This window comes from Oncorhynchus mykiss, chromosome 26, assembly GCF_057628025.1.
Source record: "Oncorhynchus mykiss isolate SJ-2025 chromosome 26, ASM5762802v1, whole genome shotgun sequence".
NCBI lineage: Eukaryota > Metazoa > Chordata > Actinopteri > Salmoniformes > Salmonidae > Oncorhynchus > Oncorhynchus mykiss.
The window spans coordinates 35,707,415-35,731,873 of record NC_143047.1 but is presented as its reverse complement, the minus strand read 5'-3'; the positions used below and the strand labels follow the sequence as shown (position 1 = coordinate 35,731,873).

Genomic DNA, 24,459 nt, shown 5'->3' with positions numbered 1-24,459 from the left:
TGATTAACCTTTAGGGGGTAAATGACCTTGGATCAGTGGTGGGGCAATTCCATCCATCCCCTTGCATAGTATTTCGATTAAGTGTCACATGACAGGTGTGTGTCCAGACGTAAGATTGTTATTGCAGGAGACGACCATTTTGATCCGTCTTGATGATGATGCTATACCACCATCTTGTGGAGGAAACCAAAACAGGAACTTTGATCTGACGCTGATATGGTGTCCCTCGTTGGAGACTGTGCACGCATCCCAAATGGCACCCTTTCCCCTAAATAGTGCATTACTTCTGAACAGGGCCCATAGGGGAACAAAGATTAACTGTGTATAAGGGAAGAAAGACGAACATTGCAAGGCCGTGCCAGGATTTAGGTCATTCCAACAAATAGGTCATAAGTGTGTTATGATACACACAGATGGTAATATACAACAGGCAAACTAAAGTACAATATGTCAACACACACTGTGAGGATCGTATCACCATAGGGCACCCTGTGTGTGTGTGTGTGTGTGTGTGTGTGTGTGTGTGTGTGTGTGTGTGTGTTTTCAACCTTATCAGGTCCATAATGTCCTGACAAGTCACCGGAATGTCCTGACAAGGTAGGAAAACAGTCAGAACTTTTTTCATGTCCTGAATTTGTTAACATTTTATTTTACGCTTAAGAGTTAGGTTTAGGAGTTAGGTTTAGGTTAGGCATTTGGGTTTGAGTTAGGTTAAAGGTTATGGGTTAGGGAAAATAGGATTTTGATTGAGAATACATTTTTACTCCCCAAAAAGTAAAAAATGAATCACGAAAACTAAGCACTGTGCGTGTGTGTGGCCCTATGTGCGTACTGAAAGAAGGTGCCATCACGCTTACCTGACTCGGTAGGATATAAAGGATATTTGGTTGTTGTGTAAAACCAATAAAGAGATCACAGAAAAATAGAATAGGTTCTCACACAAAGTGGACGGACTCCAATATCTTCTTCTTTGTGATTTTTTATTTTTTTCTTTCTTGCAGCAACAGGGCAAAAAGCTTGTGTGTTGGGTGTGTGTGTGTGTGTGTGTGTGTGTGTGTGTGTGTGTGTGTGTGTGTGTGTGTGTGTGTATGCGTATGTGTGTGTGTGTGTGTGTGTGTGTGTGTGTGTGTGTGTGTGTATATGTGTGTGTGTGTAGACTAACACTAACCTGTCTCCAAGGCCTCCTCTCTGGTGTTGTCGGCGGCGGAAGGCTGTCTGATATTCCAAGAAGTCAGAGGCAGTGACATCATATCCTCCATGCTGGTGAGCTTCACCATGTCCATGTGGTTACTGGTGCCCTGAGTCAAGTACTTGGGCATAAAGCAGGTCTTACCGTGCTTAAACAAGTCCTGAATGATCTCCTCTGTTCTCACCTCGTCGTGCATGCTGAGGAACACAGCGATGCGCTTACACCTGGCATACTTGGGGTGCTTGAAGAGCTGGTTGAGAGGAGAGTATAAACGGGTTAGTGTAGGCATAGTTTTTCTACTTCCCTGTTATTTACGGAGAAAATTACATCAAATAATGCATGTAAATTAACCATTCAAAATGTGCCGTTGGGTTTTATGAAAGTAATTAGGTATGAGGTGTTAGACTGGTAATTATATGATTACAGCATTAAGGTACTGCCAGTTTAGCCACTTTAAACTATGCCACTCTGTTTACATTACTCATCTCATATGTATATACTGTACTCGATACCATCTACTGCATCCTTATGTAATACATGTATCACTAGCCACTTTAACTATGCCACTCTGTTTACATTACTCATCTCATATGTATTTACTGTACTCGATACCATCTACTGCATCCTTATGTAATACATGTATCACTAGCCACTTTAACTATGCCACTCTGTTTACATTACTCATCTCATATGTATATACTGTACTCGATACCATCTACTGCATCTTGCCTATGCCGCTCTGTACCATCACTCATTCATATATATTTATGTACCTATTCTTTATCCCTTTACACTTGTGTGTATAAGGTTGTAGTTTTGGGAATTGTTAGCTAGATTACTCGTTGGTTATTACTGCATTGTCGGAACTAGAGGCACAAGCATTTCGCTACACTCGCATTAACATCTGCTAACCATGTGTATGTGACAAATAACATTTTATTTGATTTGATTTGAGTTTAACACTCTAGGAGGTCACCAACTGGAGACATTTGACAAACAAATTGTTTGAGCTATTTGATTATTTTAAAAGCAATATTGTCTATCTGTTAGTAAAAGAGAAGTTACATATAATTGAAAGCATTCATGGCTAGGTGTCTTCTGTCTCCTTGACAATACTAAACACAAAAGTAGCTATAGAGAACAATAGTAATGGCATGTTTTTAGAGGCACCAACTCTACCCTGGTTCCCACTAAATCAGGCTTTGGCTCCACAGGCTGTCTAGCCACACACAGGTTACCAGGTGCTGATGGAGGTGTGGGGGGGGGTCCTCGATAGTGGGCTGGGGGTCCATGGCCGGGTTGGGTAAGACCCCCTAGGGGGGCCATCACACCCCACCTGGGATCCACCACAAGGGGACGCCACTGGTCGTTAATTTTGGGATAAACGCCCGAAAAGTAGGTATGCAGTAAACACAGGCTTAGGAGATCTTAAATGTTTGTTCTATGAGATCATCTCCATCAACTAACATTATTTTGTGGTTTTCCCAAAAATTATCTGAAAAGGCGCATAAAAGGCTTCCTAATTCATAAAGGTCATGTGATATTATCTCATAGAGCAAAACATACCGGATATCCTAATGCAACATTCAAATGAACTGGGAACTCGGAAATCTCAGACTTCTGAGTGGAAAAACGAACTTTTTTTTTTGGAAAGGTCAACTGGGAATTCCAAGTCCAAACTTCTAGAGCACCGAATTTCCGAAATGAAGATCACTGACGTCGTGATTTGATCTATTTTTTCCAAGTTCCCATTTGTTTTGAAAGCACCATAAACCTGTGTTAATCTCAGATCTAATTTTCGACATTTATCCCAGAACCCCATTTTTCCGCATTCAATTTCCCATTGGAATGGCTGAACGAAACAGATTTCCGGTTTTTAGGACTACAAACTGGTGAGCTCTATTGGCCACGCGACGATGACGACAGGACACATGCATACACAAAATGAGTTTGTAGCGTTGTAAAAAAAAATACACTAGCACACAGTAAATGTGATACCCAGTTGTTTGTTACATGATTGCAGTTACCTTTTGCGAAATGACTCGAGACTGGCGAAGTTTCTCTTGATCGTCCAACGCAGCTACTCGTTTCTTTATTTCTCTCCTCATAGCTTGTTTGGCTGCACGCAAGGCGGCCATGCTGGCTAATGTAAAACTCGTGTCCAAAGATAAAAATGTTGCAATGTGTGTGAGTTCAGGGAAGGCAGCAAGTTAGGCTGGCCTTGAAATGAGCAAATTCTACATTTGGATTGGACTCAGCTAGCCACGCCAATCAATCATTAAACAGACTGCAATAACATAATTACCTATCTATCTATCTGTATGGCTATCACACTACCCCACTGGCATTATTTGACAGCCCAGTGACGTGTGACGGATTGTCTGTGACGTCACCGCCAGTTTAACAGTCGGAGTTGAAGTGTAAAAAGTAACAAATAGACAGTGTCTGGTCGGGGGTAGGCGAGAGGCGAGAAAAGACATACCCAACAACACCGCGTAGAGTTAGCAAGCCTACAATCGTGGTCGTTCGTTTTTCTTACCTAGCTAGTCTTTTCCGAAGTCCAAGAAAGTTATCGTGGGCTAGCTACTTACGAGTAGAAGCATAACGTTAAACAGAAGGTAAGGAGGCAACGTCAGTTCAAACTAGCTAGCTACTGATAGGTCTGTGTAGCTAGCTGGCTAGCCAGTAGATATCGCACGAACTTTTAACGATGCTTTGGATCTTTTTTTAGCTACAGCATCTAATGTTCTGGTACAGCTAAGTTATCTAACTAACGTTAGTGTGACTATATATACACGATATACTATCCTGCCAGTGCTACTACGTTAGCTAGTTAGCTACTGTAACTGTATCATACAGTGTATGACCTCGGTCCTTGAAAACTAGGTTAGTGTCCACTTATCCAAGGACGGCTAGCCTGCACAAAACTTTAACACTTGATGTTAGCTAACGTTAGCTAGATACTTTTTGTTTTTAATGTTACATTCCCTGTTTTAAAGTTGGATTTTAACTATAATAGGTCAGTAGAGACGAGATGCATAGGCAGTTAACTACATCATAATCATGTTGATGTCAACAACTTCTTGGACGTACAGTAGATAACGTTTGCTTAACGTTACAATGATAAATGACAGCTAATTAAGAGGTCGCTAACGTTACATTTACGTTATGGCTGGTGACAATTTGTTATTATACTTGTTTTCTGTCACTGCTGTATTCGGGGTGTATACTTTCACATACCCTGTCCAACCAGCTGTGTTTTTAAAAGGCTGTAAATGATTGACGTTTAATTTGTGCAAGACGATAATATATATGGGCGTGGTTTACTAAACAAACAGCCAATGACAATGGATTATGTGTAGTCAGTTGAGTAAATTACGTTGTGGGATCATTCTGCGTATGATGTCGGATGTAATCTGCTGGTGTAGAGACGAAGAAAGAGAGGAGTAGGAGAGAGGGGGAAATTGGTACGTTTCTTGAGGTTGGTCCAATACAAAGTTACATGATTGTGATGGACACCCATTTCAGGTTTATTCTCAACCAACGTTATTTTTCTCTGCCTAAGTTGCCTGTTACAATGATACACTTATCCGAACAATACTGGGCACTGTTGAGACAGGCAGTGAAACGATAATACAGGCTAGGCTGGGGATTTCTAACAATTTTTCACACAGTTCCGTGTGATTTTAATCGCAATTTACTGCGCTCACTGCAAGCTACTGTAAGAGCTACTGACTAGGTTCATTGTTGCAACTTTTCATTGTTTGATTTAAATGTTTGTATAATGTTGTCTAGTTGATGGCAGCATTTATTTCCCCAGTTTGTTTTTGTAGCTAATGTGCTTGGGACTAGGACACTCAAATAGCTTTTATGTTATCGTACAATGCCCTTCGCTTTGTTGCATCTCGGAGCTTATATTGGACTATTTTGAGTCTCAATGGAGGACCCATACTTCCTCTGTTGCTGCTAGGTCCATCTACTACTAGAGGCCCAGTGTTACTGTAAGACAGCTGTTCAGTTAAAATGATAGCTTACTTGCTAAATAAACAAAGCCAATGGCAAATCATAATGTAGGCTAACACCTGTGATGTCATGTGGATGTAGGCTATGGGTTCCTGTGACTTGGATAGTGTTGGCCTATTCAAACAACACTAGTAGGCTATTACCCCAGCCTATAAGAACAGTTATTTAGTTATATAGGTTCCCCCAAACCACATTACGCCACTTTAGATACATGGAATCAGATGACAAGTCCCTGGCCGATACCCTCAGATGACATCCTTGCTAGTAGAGGAGAGAGTTCTTTCCACAGCCAAGGTGAATATATCAGCCTATCTGTGTGAGAGTCAGCATGTAGCCTATAGTCATGAGTGACTGTGTGTCAGTCTTTGTTGAACTGGTTCACTGTGGTTGCACAACTAGGCCAATGACATAACACTGTCCTTAGCCTCTGCTGTGATGTGTGCAACAAGGCTTCAGCTGGAGTTCATACGTTTGTTTTCCAGATTTCAGCTAAACTGAATGTGTAGGTCTACACATGTTTTGGCATTTAGATGGGCCTTATGTCTCTTACCTGTTAGCTAAGATGTATGATTAGGGAAGATGTTCAGGCTAGTCTACATATTGGATTCCTCACCATGTTCGTTAAAGATCCGTTACTGTACTGCGTAACGATGGCATGCCAGACATAGTTTCAGCCCCAGGTAGGCCTAATGGTTGTTGTTCTCTGAATGATTCACCTCTCACCAGGTGTAGGTCCTAAATGGCACCCTATTTACTATATAGTGCACTACTTTTGACCAGGGCCCGTGGGGCTATGGAGGGAATACTATGGTGCCATTGTTTTGGACTGGAGCATCTCATTGGCCTGCTGTAAAGACAGTCCACATCGTTTCTATGTTCAACCTGAGAAAGTAGCCTGCTGTGTGTGAAGTCAGCACTTATCGCTTCCACGTAGCCTACTCAAGCTTGATCTGATTTCGGTCTATATGCATTGATGATGTGTGTGTGTTTCTCTCTCACGTGTGTGTGGGCATAGTGTGGGATTGTTACTATTGTAGATTTTAAATGGCAGATTGCATAACATAATCTAGACTAGAGGAGGCCATCATGAAATCTCACTCATTCATCTGGAGATTGGCATCAGGGGGGCAGGGGTAGAGAATTGGGGCAATGATTGGTGTAAGGAAGGGGAGCGAGGGGGGACTTTAATTACAGTAATATTGAGAAGGATGGAATGGTGCTGATCTTCGGAACCTGAGATCTGAGCCTGTATTTATCAAGTGTCTCAAAGTAGGAGTGTTGATCTAGGATCAGTTTAGCCTTTCAGATCATAATGAATCAAATTATTATGGACAGGCAGGATCTGATCCTAGATCAGACACTTCATAAATACGGGCTCTGGATAAGTTGTATTAGTCGTATGTACAGGATACACATGGTATACACCGTCCAACGAAATGCTTACTTAGGACCTCTTCATGTCTCTTCCACCAGTAGGCTATTTCAGATCAAAGGAGAAAAATCACACAGGCACGGCACAAATTCTGAACGTGGCACAAGACCTGAGCAAAAGGAGAGCCTATAGGCGGTCTATGGTTTCAGGCTGTAGCAATAGAAAGAGCGTGAATCTCAGCTCACTGTTAGCATGATCTTCATTGAGTTAACCTGCTGTTGTATGGCTCGCTTTCTTTTCACCATGGTAATCTTGGTATTTCAGCCCCTCTGTGAGTGGTTGCTATCCACCCTGATTAAAGACAGTCCCTGAGATTACCACTGGATTATTCTCTCTCTCTCTCTCTCTCTCTCTCTCTCTCTCTCTCTGTGTCTCTCTCTCTCTCTCTCTCTCTCTCTGTCTCTCTCTGTGTTTATATAAAATATTTAGGATGATGAAGTCAAATGATGTCCTCTCCGTATTACCTTAAGAGCCCAGTACGATGCTGACGACACTTTGGTGTCACACGTCCACGCGCTCTTAAACTTGTTATGCGTTCTGTATATTTTCCTATGCATTCTCAGGGTAGTGGAGCAGCCCTCCCTACCCTGTCTCCCATGGAGGAAATGGCAGTGTACTAAACCATACACCAGATGTCCAACCCAGCAGATGCACCATTACATCACTACTACCCAGATCAGTGTTACCATATCCAGGCTTAGTTTAGACTACGTCCCAAATAGCACCCTATTCCCTATATTTGGGCTCCCGAGTGGTGCAGCGGTCCAAGGCACTGCATCTCGGTGCTAGAGGCGTCACTACCGACACTCTGATTTGATTCCAGGCTGTATCACGACCGGCTGTGATTGGGAGTCCCATAGGGCGACACACAATTGGTCCAGTGTTGTCCCGGTTTGGTCGATGTAGCCTGTCATTGTAAATAAGAATTTGTTTTTAACTGACTTTCCTGGTTAAATGCATAAACATTTAGTGCACTACTTTTGAGCAGGGCCTAATATAATGTCATTTGGGATGCATGCTTATGCAGCTTATGCCACATTAGCAGAGTTTTCATTTCTGTGGCTTCTTTGATGTTTTGACATAGTAGCCTAAGTGTTACAAAGAGTGTAGGCTATGGAGCAGTAGCCTGTATCGAATTAGGCCTAATGCTGTTCCCCGCACAGAAAATGAGGCCGCATAGACTGTATTAGGCTCAATTATATAGCCTAGTTCAGGGATCATCAACTAGATTCAGCAGCAGGCAGATGGTCAGGGGGCCAGAACATAATTACTGTAAACGTGCAAATTGACTGCAAGAAGCCCAAACAGATATCATTTGACTAAAATAGTCATTTCAAACCTTGCTTACATTTGTGTATGATTACATATCTCTTTATTATGTGTGGAAATTCTTTGGAAAAGATCTCAAGTTAATTTGGAGCTGATTTGCTGGTGTTTTTAGTCTTTTAGTCTTATGTCCCTTTTTGTTGCTCAGAAAACTTGGGGGGCAAATAAATTGAACTGCGGGCTGCCAGTTGGGGAACCCTGACTTAGTGTATAACAAAAAAGTGAGCTGTAAATCAAGTTGTTAGCCTACGCCAATGCTGTATTTGACCTGTAGTAAGTCTCTCTGCTCTCTAGTCTCTAGGCTGTATTTGACCTGTAGTTAGTCTCTCTGTCTCTAGTCTCTAGGCTGTATTTGACCTGTAGTTAGTCTCTCTGCTCTCTAGGCTGTATTTGACCTGTAGTAAGTCTCTCTGCTCTCTAGGCTGTATTTGACCTGTAGTTAGTCTCTCTGCTCTCTAGTCTCTAGGCTGTATTTGACCTGTAGTTAGTCTCTCTGCTCTCTGCTCTCTAGGCTGTATTTGACCTGTAGTTAGTCTCTCTGCTCTCTAGGCTGTATTTGACCTGTAGTTAGTTTCTCTGCTCTCTAGTCTCTAGGCTGTATTTGACCTGTAGTTAGTCTCTCTGTCTCTAGGCTGTATTTGACCTGTAGTAAGTCTCTCTGCTCTCTAGGCTGTATTTGACCTGTAGTTAGTCTCTCTGCTCTCTAGTCTCTAGGCTGTATTTGACCTGTAGTTAGTCTCTCTGCTCTCTAGGCTGTATTTGACCTGTAGTTAGTTTCTCTGTCTCTATGCTGTATTTGACCTGTAGTTAGTCTCTCTGCTCTCTAGTCTCTAGGCTGTATTTGACCTGTAGTTAGTCTCTCTGCTCTCTAGGCTGTATTTGACCTGTAGTTAGTCTCTCTGCTCTCTAGGCTGTATTTGACCTGTAGTTAGTCTCTCTGCTCTCTAGTCTCTAGTCTGTATTTGACCTGTAGTAAGTCTCTCTGCTCTCTAGGCTGTATTTGACCTGTAGATAGTCTCTCTGCTCTCTAGTCTCTAGGCTGTATTTGACCTGTAGTAAGTCTCTCTGCTCTCTAGTCTCTAGGCTGTATTTGACCTGTAGTTAGTCTCTCTGCTCTCTAGGCTGTATTTGACCTGTAGTTAGTCTCTCTGTCTCTAGTCTCTAGGCTGTATTTGACCTGTAGTAAGTCTCTCTGCTCTCTAGGCTGTATTTGACCTGTAGTAAGTCTCTCTGCTCTCTAGTCTCTAGGCTGTATTTGACCTGTAGTTAGTCTCTCTGTCTCTAGGCTGTATTTGACCTGTAGTAAGTCTCTCTGCTCTCTAGTCTCTAGGCTGTATTTGACCTGTAGTTAGTCTCTCTGTCTCTAGGCTGTATTTGACCTGTAGTAAGTCTCTCTGCTCTCTAGTCTCTAGGCTGTATTTGACCTGTAGTTAGTCTCTCTGTCTCTAGGCTGTATTTGACCTGTAGTTAGTCTCTCTGCTCTCTAGGCTGTATTTGACCTGTAGTAAGTCTCTCTGCTCTCTAGGCTGTATTTGACCTGTAGTTAGTCTCTCTGCTCTCTAGTCTCTAGGCTGTATTTGACCTGTAGTTAGTCTCTCTGCTCTCTAGGCTGTATTTGACCTGTAGTTAGTCTCTCTGTCTCTAGGCTGTATTTGACCTGTAGATAGTCTCTCTGCTCTCTAGTCTATAGGCTGTATTTGACCTGTAGATAGTCTCTCTGCTCTCTAGTCTCTAGGCTGTATTTGACCTGTAGATAGTCTCTCTGCTCTCTAGTCTCTAGGCTGTATTTGACCTGTAGTTAGTCTCTCTGCTCTCTAGTCTCTAGGCTGTATTTGACCTGTAGTTAGTCTCTCTGCTCTCTAGGCTGTATTTGACCTGTAGTTAGTCTCTCTGTCTCTAGGCTGTATTTGACCTGTAGTTAGTTTCTCTGCTCTCTAGTCTCTAGGCTGTATTTGACCTGTAGTTAGTCTCTCTGCTCTCTAGGCTGTATTTGACCTGTAGTAAGTCTCTCTGCTCTCTAGGCTGTATTTGACCTGTAGTTAGTCTCTCTGCTCTCTAGTCTCTAGGCCGTATTTGACCTGTAGTTAGTCTCTCTGCTCTCTAGGCTGTATTTGACCTGTAGTAAGTCTCTCTGCTCTCTAGGCTGTATTTGACCTGTAGTTAGTCTCTCTGCTCTCTAGTCTCTAGGCTGTATTTGACCTGTAGTTAGTCTCTCTGCTCTCTAGGCTGTATTTGACCTGTAGTTAGTCTCTCTGTCTCTAGGCTGTATTTGACCTGTAGATAGTCTCTCTGCTCTCTAGTCTCTAGGCTGTATTTGACCTGTAGTTAGTCTCTCTGCTCTCTAGTCTCTAGGCTGTATTTGAGCTGTAGTTAGTCTCTCTGCTCTCTGCTCTCTAGGCTGTATTTGACCTGTAGTTAGTCTCTCTGTCTCTAGGCTGTATTTGACCTGTAGTAAGTCTCTCTGCTCTCTAGTCTCTAGGCTGTATTTGACCTGTAGTAAGTCTCTCTGCTCTCTAGGCTGTATTTGACCTGTAGTTAGTCTCTCTGCTCTCTAGTCTCTAGGCTGTATTTGACCTGTAGTTAGTCTCTCTGCTCTCTAGGCTGTATTTGACCTGTAGTTAGTCTCTCTGTCTCTAGGCTGTATTTGACCTGTAGTTAGTTTCTCTGCTCTCTAGTCTCTAGGCTGTATTTGACCTGTAGATAGTCTCTCTGCTCTCTAGTCTCTAGGCTGTATTTGACCTGTAGTTAGTCTCTCTGCTCTCTAGGCTGTATTTGACCTGTAGTTAGTCTCTCTGCTCTCTAGTCTCTAGGCTGTATTTGACCTGTAGATAGTCTCTCTGCTCTCTAGTCTCTAGGCTGTATTTGACCTGTAGTTAGTCTCTCTGCTCTCTAGGCTGTATTTGACCTGTAGTAAGTCTCTCTGCTCTCTAGGCTGTATTTGACCTGTAGTTAGTCTCTCTGCTCTCTAGTCTCTAGGCTGTATTTGACCTGTAGTTAGTCTCTCTGCTCTCTAGGCTGTATTTGACCTGTAGTTAGTCTCTCTGTCTCTAGGCTGTATTTGACCTGTAGTTACTTTCTCTGCTCTCTAGTCTCTAGGCTGTATTTGACCTGTAGTTAGTCTCTCTGCTCTCTAGGCTGTATTTGACCTGTAGTTAGTCTCTCTGTATCTAGGCTGTATTTGACCTGTAGTTAGTTTCTCTGCTCTCTAGTCTCTAGGCTGTATTTGACCTGTAGTTAGTCTCTCTGCTCTCTAGGCTGTATTTGACCTGTAGTTAGTCTCTCTGCTCTCTAGTCTCTAGGCCGTATTTGACCTGTAGTTAGTCTCTCTGCTCTCTAGGCTGTATTTGACCTGTAGTTAGTCTCTCTGCTCTCTAGGCTGTATTTGACCTGTAGTTAGTCTCTTTGTCTCTAGGCTGTATTTGACCTGTAGTTAGTCTCTCTGCTCTCTAGTCTCTAGGCTGTATTTGACCTGTAGTTAGTCTCTCTGCTCTCTAGTCTCTAGGCTGTATTTGACCTGTAGTTAGTCTCTCTGCTCTCTGCTCTCTAGGCTGTATTTGACCTGTAGTTAGTCTCTCTGTCTCTAGGCTGTATTTGACCTGTAGTAAGTCTCTCTGTCTCTAGGCTGTATTTGACCTGTAGTTAGTTTCTCTGCTCTCTAGTCTCTAGGCTGTATTTGACCTGTAGTTAGTCTCTCTGCTCTCTAGGCTGTATTTGACCTGTAGTTAGTCTCTCTGCTCTCTAGTCTCTAGGCTGTATTTGACCTGTAGTTAGTCTCTCTGTCTCTAGGCTGTATTTGACCTGTAGTTAGTCTCTCTTCTCTCTAGGCTGTATTTGACCTGTAGTTAGTCTCTCTGCTCTCTAGTCTCTAGGCTGTATTTGACCTGTAGTTAGTCTCTCTGCTCTCTAGGCTGTATTTGACCTGTAGTTAGTCTCTCTGCTCTCTAGTCTCTAGGCTGTATTTGACCTGTAGTTAGTCTCTCTGCTCTCTAGGCTGTATTTGACCTGTAGTTAGTCTCTCTGCTCTCTAGGCTGTATTTGACCTGTAGTTAGTCTCTCTGCTCTCTAGTCTCTAGGCTGTATTTGACCTGTAGTTAGTCTCTCTGCTCTCTAGGCTGTATTTGACCTGTAGTTAGTCTCTCTGTCTCTAGGCTGTATTTGACCTGTAGTAAGTCTCTCTGCTCTCTAGGCTGTATTTGACCTGTAGTTAGTCTCTCTGCTCTCTAGTCTCTAGGCTGTATTTGACCTGTAGTTAGTCTCTCTGCTCTCTAGGCTGTATTTGACCTGTAGTTAGTTTCTCTGCTCTCTAGTCTCTAGGCTGTATTTGACCTGTAGTTAGTCTCTCTGTCTCTAGGCTGTATTTGACCTGTAGTTAGTCTCTCTGTCTCTAGGCTGTATTTGACCTGTAGTTAGTATCTCTGCTCTCTAGGCTGTATTTGACCTGTAGTTAGTCTCTCTGTCTCTAGGCTGTATTTGACCTGTAGTTAGTCTCTCTGTCTCTAGGCTGTATTTGACCTGTAGTTAGTGTCTCTGTCTCTAGGCTGTATTTGACCTGTAGTTAGTCTCTCTGTCTCTAGGCTGTATTTGACCTGTAGTTAGTCTCTCTGTCGCTAGGCTGTATTTGACCTGTAGTTAGTCTCTCTGCTCTCTAGTCTCTCTCTAGGCTGTATTTGACCTGTAGTTAGTCTCCCTGCTCTCTAGTCTCTGTCTCTAGGTCACCCATATCCATAAGCAGCCTCATTCCCTGCCCCTCTTCTTACCCTCTTCTCTCAAGTCTGTGTCAGCCTGTCACTTGTTATACAGGAGAGTGAGTGTGAGGCTTGGGTTTCTCCTCTGATTTTTAATACAGCACATTTTAACTCTGCGCTTAGGCTATATGTTGTTTTGACTGCCTTACAAGGGCAGGCTGGCCCAGAGAAACAGAAGTGAGAGTTACACCATACACACTCAGCAGTCGGTCGGTCAGAGATTGGGCGTGACCAAAGACACAGATTAGTAGTAGCTACTGTTATCTTCCACTTTCAGCAATTAGCCACGTGCAAGTTCTCCCACTTAAAAAGATGAGAGGCCTGTAATTTTCATCATAGGTACACTTCAACTATGACAGACAAAATGAGAAAAAAAATCCAGAAAATCACATTGTAGGAGTTTTAATGAATTTATTTGCAAATTATGGTGGAACATAAGTATTTGGTCACCTACAAACAAGCAAGATTTCTGGCTCTCACAGACCTGTAACTTCTTCTTTAAGAGGCTCCTCTGTCCTCTACTCTTTACCTGTATTAATGGCACCTGTTTGAACTTGTTATCAGTATAAAAGACACCTGTCCACAACCTCAAACAGTCACACTCCAAACTCCACTATGGCCAAGACCAAAGAGCTGACACCAGAAACAAAATTGTAGACCTGCACCAGGCTGGGAAGACTGAATCTGCAATAGGTAAGCAGCTTGGTTAAAACATTTTTTTTACCTTTATTTAACTAGGCAAGTCAGTTAAGAACAAATTCTTATTTTCAATGATGGCCTAGGAACAGTGGGTTAACTGCCTGTTCAGGGGCAGAATGACAGATTTGTACCTTGCCAGCTCAGGGGTTTGAACTTGCAACCTTCCGGTTACTAGTCCAACGCTCTAACCACTAGGTTACCCTGCTGCCTGTGGGAGCAATTATTAGGAAATGGAAGACATACAAGACCACTGATAGTCTCCCTCGATCTGGGGCTCCACGCAAGATCTCACCCCGTGGGGTCAAAATTATCACAAGAACGGTGAGCAAAAATCCCAGAACCACACGGGGGGAACCTAGTAAATGACCCGCAGAGAGCTGGGACCAAAGTAACAAAGCCTACCATCAGTAACACACTACGCAGCCAGGGACTCAAATCATGCAGTGCCAGACGTGTCCCCCTGCTTAAGCCAGTACATGTCCAGGCCCGTCTGAAGTTTGCTAGAGAGCATTTGGATGATCCAGAAGAAGATTGGGAGAATGTCATATGGTCAGATGAAATCAAAATATAATTTTTTGGTAAAAACTCAACTCGTTGTGTTTGGAGGACAAAGAATGCTGAGTTGCATCCAAAGAACACCATACCTACTGTGAAGCATGGGGGTGGAAACATCATGCTTTGGGGCTGTTTTTCTGCAAAGGGACCAGGACGACTGATCCGTGTAAAGGAAAGAATGAATGGGCCATGTGTCGTGAGATTTTGAGTGAAAACCTCCCATCAGCAAGGGCATTGAAGATGAAACGTGGCTGGGTCTTTCAGCATGACAATGATCCCAAACACACCGCCCGGGCAACGAATGAGTGGCTTCGTAAGAAGCATTTCAAGGTCCTGGAGTGGCCTAGCCAGTCTCCAGATCTCAACCCCATAGAACATCTTTGGAGGGAGTTGAAAGTCCATGTTGTCCAGCAACAGCCCCAAAACATCACTGCTCTAGAGGAGCTCTGCATGGTGGAATGGGCCAAAATACTAGCAACAGTGTGTGAAAACCTTGTGAAGACTTACAGAAAACGTTTGACCTCTGTCATTGCCAATAAAGGGTATATAAAAAAGTAATGAGAAACTTTTGTTATTGACCAAATACTTATTTTCCACTGTAATTTGCAAATAAATTCATTAAAAATCCTACAATGTGATTTTCTGGATTTTTTTTTTTCTAATTTTGTCTGTCATGGTTGAAGTGTACCTATGATGACAATTACAGGCCTCATCTTTTTAAGTGGCAGAACTTGCACAATTGGTAGCTGACTAAATACTTTTTTGCCCCACTGTACATAGCTCTCCTATGTGTTAATATCAGATAGCCTAAGTACAAGGGATTATACGTTTTCAGTGCTTAGGTCATTGTGTTGCCATAGAATGCTCTGGCATCGTGATGCAACAAACAACTTCTAGAACTTGTGAGTCCAAGTCTAGGGAATTGTGACCACCTTGTTTTGTTTTACACCACTTTCAATGCTACAGCTGGCTAGAGATTAGAAGACAATCTTCCTTCCGCTTCTGTGTGTCAGTTGGTAAGAGTATGGCACTAGCAACACCACAGGTGTGTGTTCAATTACCACAAGGATTACATACTTATTCTAAAAGTCACCTTGGATAAAAGTGTGTGCTAAGTGGTATAGCCTTTTGCAACAGCACACTGGCCATCTCCGCTCCCTTTTCAAGAAACTAACCTTTGGCTTTCACCAATACCTAAGCATGTTTTAGACCTAGGCAGCAGCCAATCCTGAAATGGCGTGATAGGTCAATATGGCTTTGATCTCTCCACTCTTAACCTCCACAGGAGGGACATGGCCCAGGAGACTAACCAGAACCAAGGGCCGCTGCTCTGCACCACTGGCTGCGGTTTCTACAGCAACCCACGAAACAATGGCATGTGTTCGATGTGCTACAAGGACTTCCTCCAGAGACAAAACAACAATGGACGAGTCAGTCCACCAGGTGAGTAGGAAAGAGATTCCAGAGCTTTCCAGTATCTTATTGATGATCATTTAGTTTATCAATCAAAAAAGACCTGTTAGACCAAAATATTGACACGGACTCTTTGACTTTTGACTGAGTGAGCACAATTGCTGGTGTTTGGGACTTACTATTTCACAATGAAGTCAGTTTACAAAAAAACGACTGAAGTTTGTTTGAAAGTCTAATGATAGAGACAGTAACACCAGACAGTGACTGTAACTTTAGACAGTGTCTCGTTTGAGTGAGTGACATTTGCCACAGATTATCCATTATATTTAGCAGATACCCAATTAAAAGAAATGTCTTAAAAATGGAAGGCAAGATCAAGTTGGCCCATTCTAGCCAATGAGAGGGCAGATGCCTGTATGAACAACAGGCACAACTCCAATATAACATATTTTTTCTCTAAGTTTCCAGGATGTCATGTATCCTACTTATATCAGTACACTCGTAACAACCTAAGCATTATAAAATATATATTCTATCAAATAAGCCATTGCATTTTATGTTAATCAAATGCTACAAGTGGTGAAAGAAACACACAGCTATTTAGGCGAGGTGCTGGCTAGCGGAGTAGAACACTTGAAACACACAGCTATTTAGGCGAGGTGCTGGCTAGCGGAGTAGAACACTTGAAACACACAGCTATTTAGGCGAGGTGCTGGCTAGCGGAGTAGAACACTTGAAACACACAGCTATTTATGCGAGGTGCTGGCTAGCGGAGTAGAACACTTGAAACACACAGCTATTTAGGCGAGGTGCTGGCTAGCGGAGTAGAACACTTGAAACACACAGCTATTTATGCGAGGTGCTGGCTAGCGGAGTAGAACACTTGAAACACACAGCTATTTAGGCGAGGTGCTGGCTAGCGGAGTAGAACACTTGAAACACACAGCTATTTAGGCGAGGTGCTGGCTAGCGGAGTAGAACACTTGAAACACACAGCTATTTAGGCGAGGTGCTGGTTAGCGGAGTAGAACACTTGACACACACAGCTATTTAGGCGAGGTGCTGGCTAGCGGAGTAGAACACTTGAAACACACAGCTATTTATGCGAGGTGCTGGCTAGCGGAGTAGAACACTTGAAACACACAGCTATTTAGGCGAGGTGCTGGCTAGCGGAGTAGAACACTTGAAACACACAGCTATTTAGGCGAGGTGCTGGCTAGCGGAGTAGAACACTTGAAACACACAGCTATTTAGGCGAGGTGCTGGTTAGCGGAGTAGAACACTTGACACACACAGCTATTTAGGCGAGGTGCTGGCTAGCGGAGTAGAACACTTGAAACACACAGCTATTTAGGCGAGGTGCTGGTTAGCGGAGTAGAACACTTGAAACACACAGCTATTTAGGCGAGGTGCTGGTTAGCGGAGTAGAACACTTGACACACACAGCTATTTAGGCGAGGTGCTGGCTAGCGGAGTAGAACACTTGAAACACACAGCTATTTAGGCGAGGTGCTGGCTAGCGGAGTAGAACACTTGAAACACACAGCTATTTAGGCGAGGTGCTGGTTAGCGGAGTAGAACACTTGACACACACAGCTATTTAGGCGAGGTGCTGGTTAGCGGAGTAGAACACTTGAAACACACAGCTATTTAGGCGAGGTGCTGGCTAGCGGAGTAGAACACTTGAAACACACAGCTATTTAGGCGAGGTGCTGGTTAGCGGAGTAGAACACTTGAAACACACAGCTATTTAGGCGAGGTGCTGGCTAGCGGAGTAGAACACTTGACACACACAGCTATTTAGGCGAGGTGCTGGCTAGCGGAGTAGAACACTTGAAACACACAGCTATTTAGGCGAGGTGCTGGCTAGCGGAGTAGAACACTTGAAACACACAGCTATTTAGGCGAGGTGCTGGTTAGCGGAGTAGAACACTTGACACACACAGCTATTTAGGCGAGGTGCTGGTTAGCGGAGTAGAACACTTGAAACACAGCTATTTAGGTGAGGTGCTGGCTAGCGGAGTAGAACACTTGAAACACACAGCTATTTAGTCGAGGTGCTGGTTAGCGGAGTAGAACACTTGAAACACACAGCTATTTAGGCGAGGTGCTGGCTAGCGGAGTAGAACACTTGAAACATTTAAAGGAGAGCCCACACTCTAGGAGGATCCAATAATTTAACCTAATATCCAATGTTTCGACAGACAAGCTGTCTTCATCAGGGTAAGATTCTATCAGATTCTACACTCATTGACCGACATACAAAACCTCCTTGTTTGGTGAGTGACAAATCAAATCAAACCGGCACCTGCTGGAGGAGACAGATTTTGGGCCCAGTCGTCCCTCTCGTTTGCCTCTTCCTCTCTGTTTTGGGACTGCTCTGATTGAAACGTGTGTTGTCATTGCAGTGTCGTCCTCGGCGGCGGTTAGCAGCCTGGGGGAGTCCCTCCTAGCCCAGTGCTCAGAGAGCAGTACTGTAGATGTGCCGTCAGCCACGACCCACACAGACACCAGGATGAACAGGTACAGTAGGTATAGAGCTACTATTCTCTGAAACACGCTATAAGCATGATCACACCTCCACCATGTCTACGGTGTAGCTGCCAAGCCAGCCATGCAACATACAGTATAGGATACACAGGCCTTGTGGAAATGAATGTAATAAAGTAGCCTGTGAAACGTAAGTACACTAGATATACATAGTTATTACTGTACGTACGCGATGCCAAAAAAAACACATGGCAATCCTGCAGACTTGCACACCAGTTTATAGCTGTGGGGCTGCCCACGTCTGAGAATTTTTGCTGCGCAACTAAGTAGAATCATTTTGCGTCGCTATTTGTAGTTCTTGCATTGCTTACTACGTATGGTCAAGGCTAGTATGACGGTGGATTCCCAGGCTTTAATTATTATTTTAAACCTGGATAATTTATTTCCTGTTACAAAATTCAAAGATGTTGTGTCATTTTAAATTAGTGTGTCAATCATTAAGTGGTTTCTCACTGGAAGTGAAGGTTATTTTTGCACCATGGTCTTCCTGTACCCCATTGAAGTACAGTACAAGGAAGTCAATCATCTATAGTTCTGTCTGAATAGTGTGATGTCATCTCCCCGGACAGATTCCACTTGCCATGTCCGTTTCCCCACTCAGTGTGTGTGTTTGTGTTAAAGACACGAGACCTTCTGTGGTTATCTAATGAGCTCTGTCTTTGTCAATCTGTACCGTACCTAGCCCTGCCCAAATCTACAGGGACACTGTTTTCTCAAACCCACAGAAAATGATTTGAAATGTCAAAAAAATCACTGTATAGAATTGAGTTCTGCTCATTTCTCTACAGTCGTTACGGTTTTATCCATTTTTAATACACTTTTTATTGCTTCAACATTGAAAGCTTGTAGCTCTATCTATAACCACAGAGACCCTATTATGAAGCCACAGTGGACAGCTGCCACTAAGTCTTTCTGGATAAGAGCGTCTGCTAAATGCCTCATGTGAATGCCAATCATTCTGACTGTCTGACAGTGAGGTGGGCATTAGTGGTGAAATGCTTTGTAGTATGATTGCCATAGTTGATGACAATGAGTCGCATGTCATTGGATTTTAGTCAGTCTTCTTCCTTCAGTACATTTTCAGAAACATCCTGAATAGGATTAAATTGAAGTCTTCAAGTGTACCATTTTCATAATACTGTATATAGCTAGTCTTCTAATCTAGACTACCAACTGATGGATCATGTTTTAGGCTAATTGAACACTTATATCCCCCCCCCCCCAGGGTTGTATCTAGCCAGTCACTCTTAACGACAGCACCAGCTACTCATTCAGAAGAGGAGAGGACAGCCAAGTCTGAAGAAGACCTGAAAACCGAAGAGATACAAGGTGTGTATTACCAGCGCGTTTCACACAAACCTTTTCTCACAGGGACGAGTCAATCCTCATTTGAGATCTGCGCGTGTAACTCACATTTCTGTGCTAGATGTCATTGACATGAATTGACATGTTCTCATTGACATCAATGCATGGTGTACATAAGACTTTGAGTTATGCAGGCGACTCTCAAGTTAGGATTCAGACAATAGTGCTGTTGCTTTGCTACCCTCTCATGTTCCTGTGAATAGCCTGAGGTCTCACACACACCAAATGCGGGCTCACTACCATGGGAACCCTTCACCTCATACCCTCTTGCAGTCAATCTCAGTCCGTGGGGTGGTTTTACACACAGACGCACATTGTTGTCCCATCTCTATTTGCTTAGAGATCTGTAGTAGAGAAAGCCCAAAGTTCAGCCTAGGGATTTCAGGAAGGATTTCAGACACAATCCTCTCCTGCTGGATTACAGTTACACTGGTTCTCTAGTGTTTCTGTCTACCCTCTTCTAGAACAGTTACACTGGTTCTCTAGTGTTTCTGTCTACCCTCTTCTAGAACAGTTACACTGGTTCTCTAGTGTTTCTGTCTACCCTCTTCTAGAACAGTTACACTGGTTCTCTAGTGTTTCTGTCTACCCTCTTCTAGAACAGTTACACTGGTTCTCTAGTGTTTCTGTCTACCCTCTTCTAGAACGGTTACACTGGTTCTCTAGTGTTTCTGTCTACCCTCTTCTAGAACGGTTACACTGGTTCTCTAGTGTTTCTGTCTACCCTCTTCTAGAACGGTTACACTGGTTCTCTAGTGTTTCTGTCTACCCTCTTCTAGAACGGTTACACTGGTTCTCTAGTGTTTCTGTCTACCCTCTTCTAGAACAGTTACACTGGTTCTCTAGTGTTTCTGTCTACCCTCTTCTAGAACGGTTACACTGGTTCTCTAGTGTTTCTGTCTACCCTCTTCTAGAACAGTTACACTGGTTCTCTAGTGTTTCTGTCTACCCTCTTCTAGAACGGTTACACTGGTTCTCTAGTGTTTCTGTCTACCCTCTTCTAGAACGGTTACACTGGTTCTCTAGTGTTTCTGTCTACCCTCTTCTAGAACGGTTACACTGGTTCTCTAGTGTTTCTGTCTACCCTCTTCTAGAACGGTTACACTGGTTCTCTAGTGTTTCTGTCTACCCTCTTCTAGAACGGTTACACTGGTTCTCTAGTGTTTCTGTCTCAATTACCTTAGCTTTCTTGGGAACAGGAACAATGTTGGCCCTCTTGAAGCATGTGGGAACAGCAGACGGGGACCAGGATGTCTTGCTTATAGTCTTATAGTCCGTGGTTGACTGTAGACCCTGCCACATACCTCTCGTGTCTGAGCCGTTGAATTGCGACTCTACTTTGTCTCTATACTGACGCTTAGCTTGTTTGATTGCCTTGCGGAGGGAATAGCTACACTGTTTGTATTCGGTCATGTTTCTGGTCACCTTGCCCTGATTAAAAGCAGTGGTTCGCGCTTTCAGTTTTGCTCGAATGCTGCCATCAATCCAGTTTCTGGTTTGGGAATGTTTTAACAGACGCTGTGAGTGCATCGGCGATGTTGTACCTTCTGATGAACCCGCTCACTGAATCAGCATATACATCAATGTTGTTCGCCGCAATGCAGAACATATCCCAGTCCACGTGATCGACGCAATCTTGAAGCGTGGAATCCGATTGGTCGAACCAGCGTTGAACAGACCTGAGCGCGGGAGCTTCCTGTTACACTGGTTCTCTAGTGTTTCTGTCTACCCTCTTCTAGAACAGTTCAAGTATTAGTTTATGTATTTCACTATGGGATACGCCCCCAGCGTTTGATATATAGCACAGGGCAGTCGGTCGTCAGGATAAGCTTGTCTGACAATACGAGAGTCAGTATATCCCATAGTGAAATACTGAAACTAATACTTAAGAGAACTATAGATTACAACTGTAACCCCGGTTCTCTGATAGTATGAGTGAGGTATTTCACTAGAACACCCTCCTTGCATGAGTGGGGAAGAGGTGTGGCTTATTCTTGAATGACTCAGATGTTGCGTTGGGCTCTTTTTATAGGGTAGGAGGGACACCCTTTCCCAACTCGCACGTCTCGACGTCCAGCCAATCATGTAGTGTAGTAAGGCTTCTGACGAATACACTGGGGGCGTATCCCATAGTGAAAAACCTCACTCATACTATCAGAGAACCGGGGTTACAGTCATAACCTATAGAAACACTAGAGAACTGTCTTCTAGAACAGTTACAGTACATATACCCAATTCAACATTTATTAAAGAGGAACTGTGTTAGAAGGGTAGAAAATACCCCAAAGTGTTAAGCTTTTAGTCTTGAATTACAAACTAGTCGCTAAAGTTTGTCTGTGTGCCTACATACGTGTGTGTATGTCTCTGTGTGTGCCTACGTGTGTGTGTGTGTGTGTGTGTGTGTCTGTGTGCAGAGCGAGCACCATGTAGAGCAGCTGTAGAAAGTGAACAGCGGGAGCCCAGCACAGCAGGTAGCTCAGGGACTTGCCCTGATAGACAGGACAGTCAGCCAGTGAGAAGCCAGGATAGCCAGGACAGGAAGTCAGTCAGAAGGCCTGCCCCAGAGGACAGCTCTCGCAAGAGGAAGCTAGAGGAGCCACATGGAGAGAAGGGTGAGTGAGGACAATCGCGACAAATGGCACCCTATTCCCAATGTGTAGTGCACTATTTCTGACCATGGCCTATGGGGATCTGGTCTAAAGTTGTGCACTACTGTGTATATAGGGAATTGGGTGCCTTTTGGGACGCACACAGACAGAACAGACGGCTGTCAATGGTTGTTATAATGGCTTATAAGCTTTTAGAGAGTGGATTGAGTGAGTTCTAGAGAGCAGTGAGAGTCTGAGAACAGCTGCTAGCTGCTTCCCCTGTACCAAGGGTGGCCAAAACCTGGGTCGTATTCATAAGTGCACACCGTAGCAAAATGTTTTGCAATGAAAAATGAAAACAAGCGTTTCTTATTGGACAAGTTCAGGTACTCCCTGATTCGGTACATTTCCTTCCGTTTGGTTTCTACTTAATCCCAATGGCCACCTTTCCTTATCTCCTTTCCCCCACAACCACTGATCTTCCATGTCACCATGGGTGAAAGGGTATTGTAGAAACCCCATCCACTACTATTCAAAGGTAATGAAGACAGGAAGCTCTTTGAGAGGACTGGAATCTTCAGGCCCCTTCTAAAAATCATCCCTTCATATCCATATGGTCAAGACTGTACAATATGGGTTTTGTATAAACTTAAAAAGGACACGTGTATATAAAAATGTTTACTTTGTTAATAGGAGGAAAAAATATCAAGAAACGAACAATAAAGGAACTGGTTAGTACTTTAACACTTCATTCTTACAGTTGAATGCTTACTGTGTGATACGTTTACCCAAAGGCAAGTACTGGCACCATGCAATAACCCCGTGACTTCTCTTCTCCATGACAGGGAAAGGGCGCTGGCTTTGTGCCAGATAAGATGAGCTTTTCTACCCATTATGTTCAAAATGAATCTAAACAAAGAAAAGCAAATGTGTTGTAAAAATGTCTGTTTTTCAGCTGTTTTTTATTTCCTACTGAAAATATGTTAAGTGGCAACAAGCATAGTAGGCTTCCGCTTCGATCACACTGACAGTGTCCTTGTGCAAAATAGTACGCAACATCTGGCTATGTATTCTCCGAATGTTCAACATTCACCTTCTGCTACCATTTCTGTCATGTCGTCTACGCAGACAGTTTGACACATGGATAAATCCACCGTATGCACCACACCGAACGCTCTGCAATGCTGCAAGGCAAACGCAGCGTTTTCATTGGAAATGAATGTACTTCTGGTGTACCAAAATGCAATGACGCTGTCTGTGTGATGGAAGCGTTAGTCTGTAGCACAGTGAATTGTAGTGCCATCTCCTGAAAAGCATGGCTATTGGGAATTCCTTTAAAGCTGCAGCAGTATTGCTGAAAAGGTGTGACTAAAGTTGTTCTGTGTGATCCATCCAGTGTCTGTATCGGTATCCGAGGACACGGACCAGGCCTCGGTAGACGGACAGGACAAACCCTCGGACTCAGACCAACCCAAAGCCGCCAAGAAGAATCGCTGCTTCTCCTGCCGCAAGAAAGTCGGCCTCACGGGTAAGGTTCTGACACATTCTCCTGTTGGCTTAGTGCAGTGACTTAATAGTTCCCATTTTCTCGCTCTGTCTCTGTATGTACTTTATATCCTGGAGATACATTTGGCGGTCAGCCATTTTGTTTTACCTTCAAACTCTTCCGTCTGTGTTCCCAGGCTTCGACTGCCGATGCGGCAACGTGTTCTGCAGCATGCACCGGTACTCAGACGTTCACAACTGCACTTTCAACTACAAGGCCGACGCAGCGGAGAAGATCAGGAAAGCCAACCCTGTCTGCGTCGGGGAGAAGATACAGAAGATCTGAAAGCAGGTTTGCTGTGAATCGATGTCTACCCGGAAGCCTGCGCTTTTAGATGACCCATCAACCACCTCTTCCTTTCTCCGTTTCCTCTTTTCATTTGAAGTTGTTAATGTGAGCAACGCTCCATTCCCATCGGACACTTTAAAATCATGCATGTCAGCTGCAAAAACAATGTCTTTGTAAATGTATTTTCACTTAACCTGTTTCCTTTTGTAGTTTTAATTCTTTTATCCCTTAAATGTTGTGGTTTATGAAAAATCTGAAGATTTAAACCGTTACAATATTTAGATTGATTAATTGGGCTTTAATTACTTTGTTGGCTACTACTGGAAAGGCTGTGTTTTTCTGGTGTTAAAAAAATCCCCAAAACAAGCATGTTAAAAAGCATGAAGGATCTTTCCTCCTTTTAGACTGTATGTAGCCTGACAAAGACGACAGAACAGATTGTTTTACATTATCAGCGAGAGAGCAGAAACCAGGATTGGGCCGTTGCTCCCAGACCTTTTTGTATAATTGAGTCATTTTAAAGACTGTGTGTGATCTGCTGTGTAAAAGAGTTTATGTTTATCATATGATTATGAATAGCCTGTATGCATGTTTCCGGTTGTGCGTTTGAGGATTATAAAGTTCATTTATGGGTGCACAGGAGTATGACCTGAATCTATTGTTCTGTATTTATGTTAGTTTATTCACTGTCTTAACTTTGATCTGAATAAAGCTCTAACACATTTTTTGAAAATTTGAAA

At 43.4% G+C, this 24,459-nt stretch overlaps 2 protein-coding genes across 5 annotated transcripts in view; one reads left to right on the top strand and one right to left on the bottom strand.

Annotated features, from left to right (window-relative positions):
* Positions 1-3,577, bottom strand: part of LOC149971464 (5-formyltetrahydrofolate cyclo-ligase-like) — a 13,699-nt gene extending 10,122 nt beyond the window's left edge. The window contains exons 1-2 of the mRNA XM_090222877.1: positions 3,217-3,577; positions 1,169-1,439 (exon numbers count right to left, since the gene is read on the bottom strand). Coding sequence (XP_090079003.1) covers positions 1,169-1,439; positions 3,217-3,327 — 382 coding nt within the window. The 5' untranslated portion in view covers positions 3,328-3,577. The remainder of the gene's footprint in view (positions 1-1,168; positions 1,440-3,216) is intronic.
* Positions 3,573-24,459, top strand: LOC110506884 (AN1-type zinc finger protein 6). 4 transcript variants are annotated; one of them, XM_090222873.1, is made up of 6 exons: positions 3,573-3,807; positions 15,255-15,412; positions 17,791-17,905; positions 19,158-19,261; positions 23,282-23,413; positions 23,568-24,459. In XM_090222873.1, exons 2-6 carry the CDS (start codon positions 15,262-15,264, stop codon positions 23,714-23,716), a joined length of 651 nt encoding a protein of 216 aa, XP_090078999.1. In that variant the 5' UTR covers positions 3,573-3,807; positions 15,255-15,261; the 3' UTR covers positions 23,717-24,459. The 4 variants fall into 4 exon arrangements, with proteins under 4 accessions (XP_090078999.1, XP_090079000.1, XP_090079001.1 ...); XM_090222874.1 differs by lacking the exon at positions 3,573-3,807 and adding an exon at positions 4,405-4,656; XM_090222875.1 differs by lacking the exon at positions 3,573-3,807 and adding an exon at positions 4,550-4,670.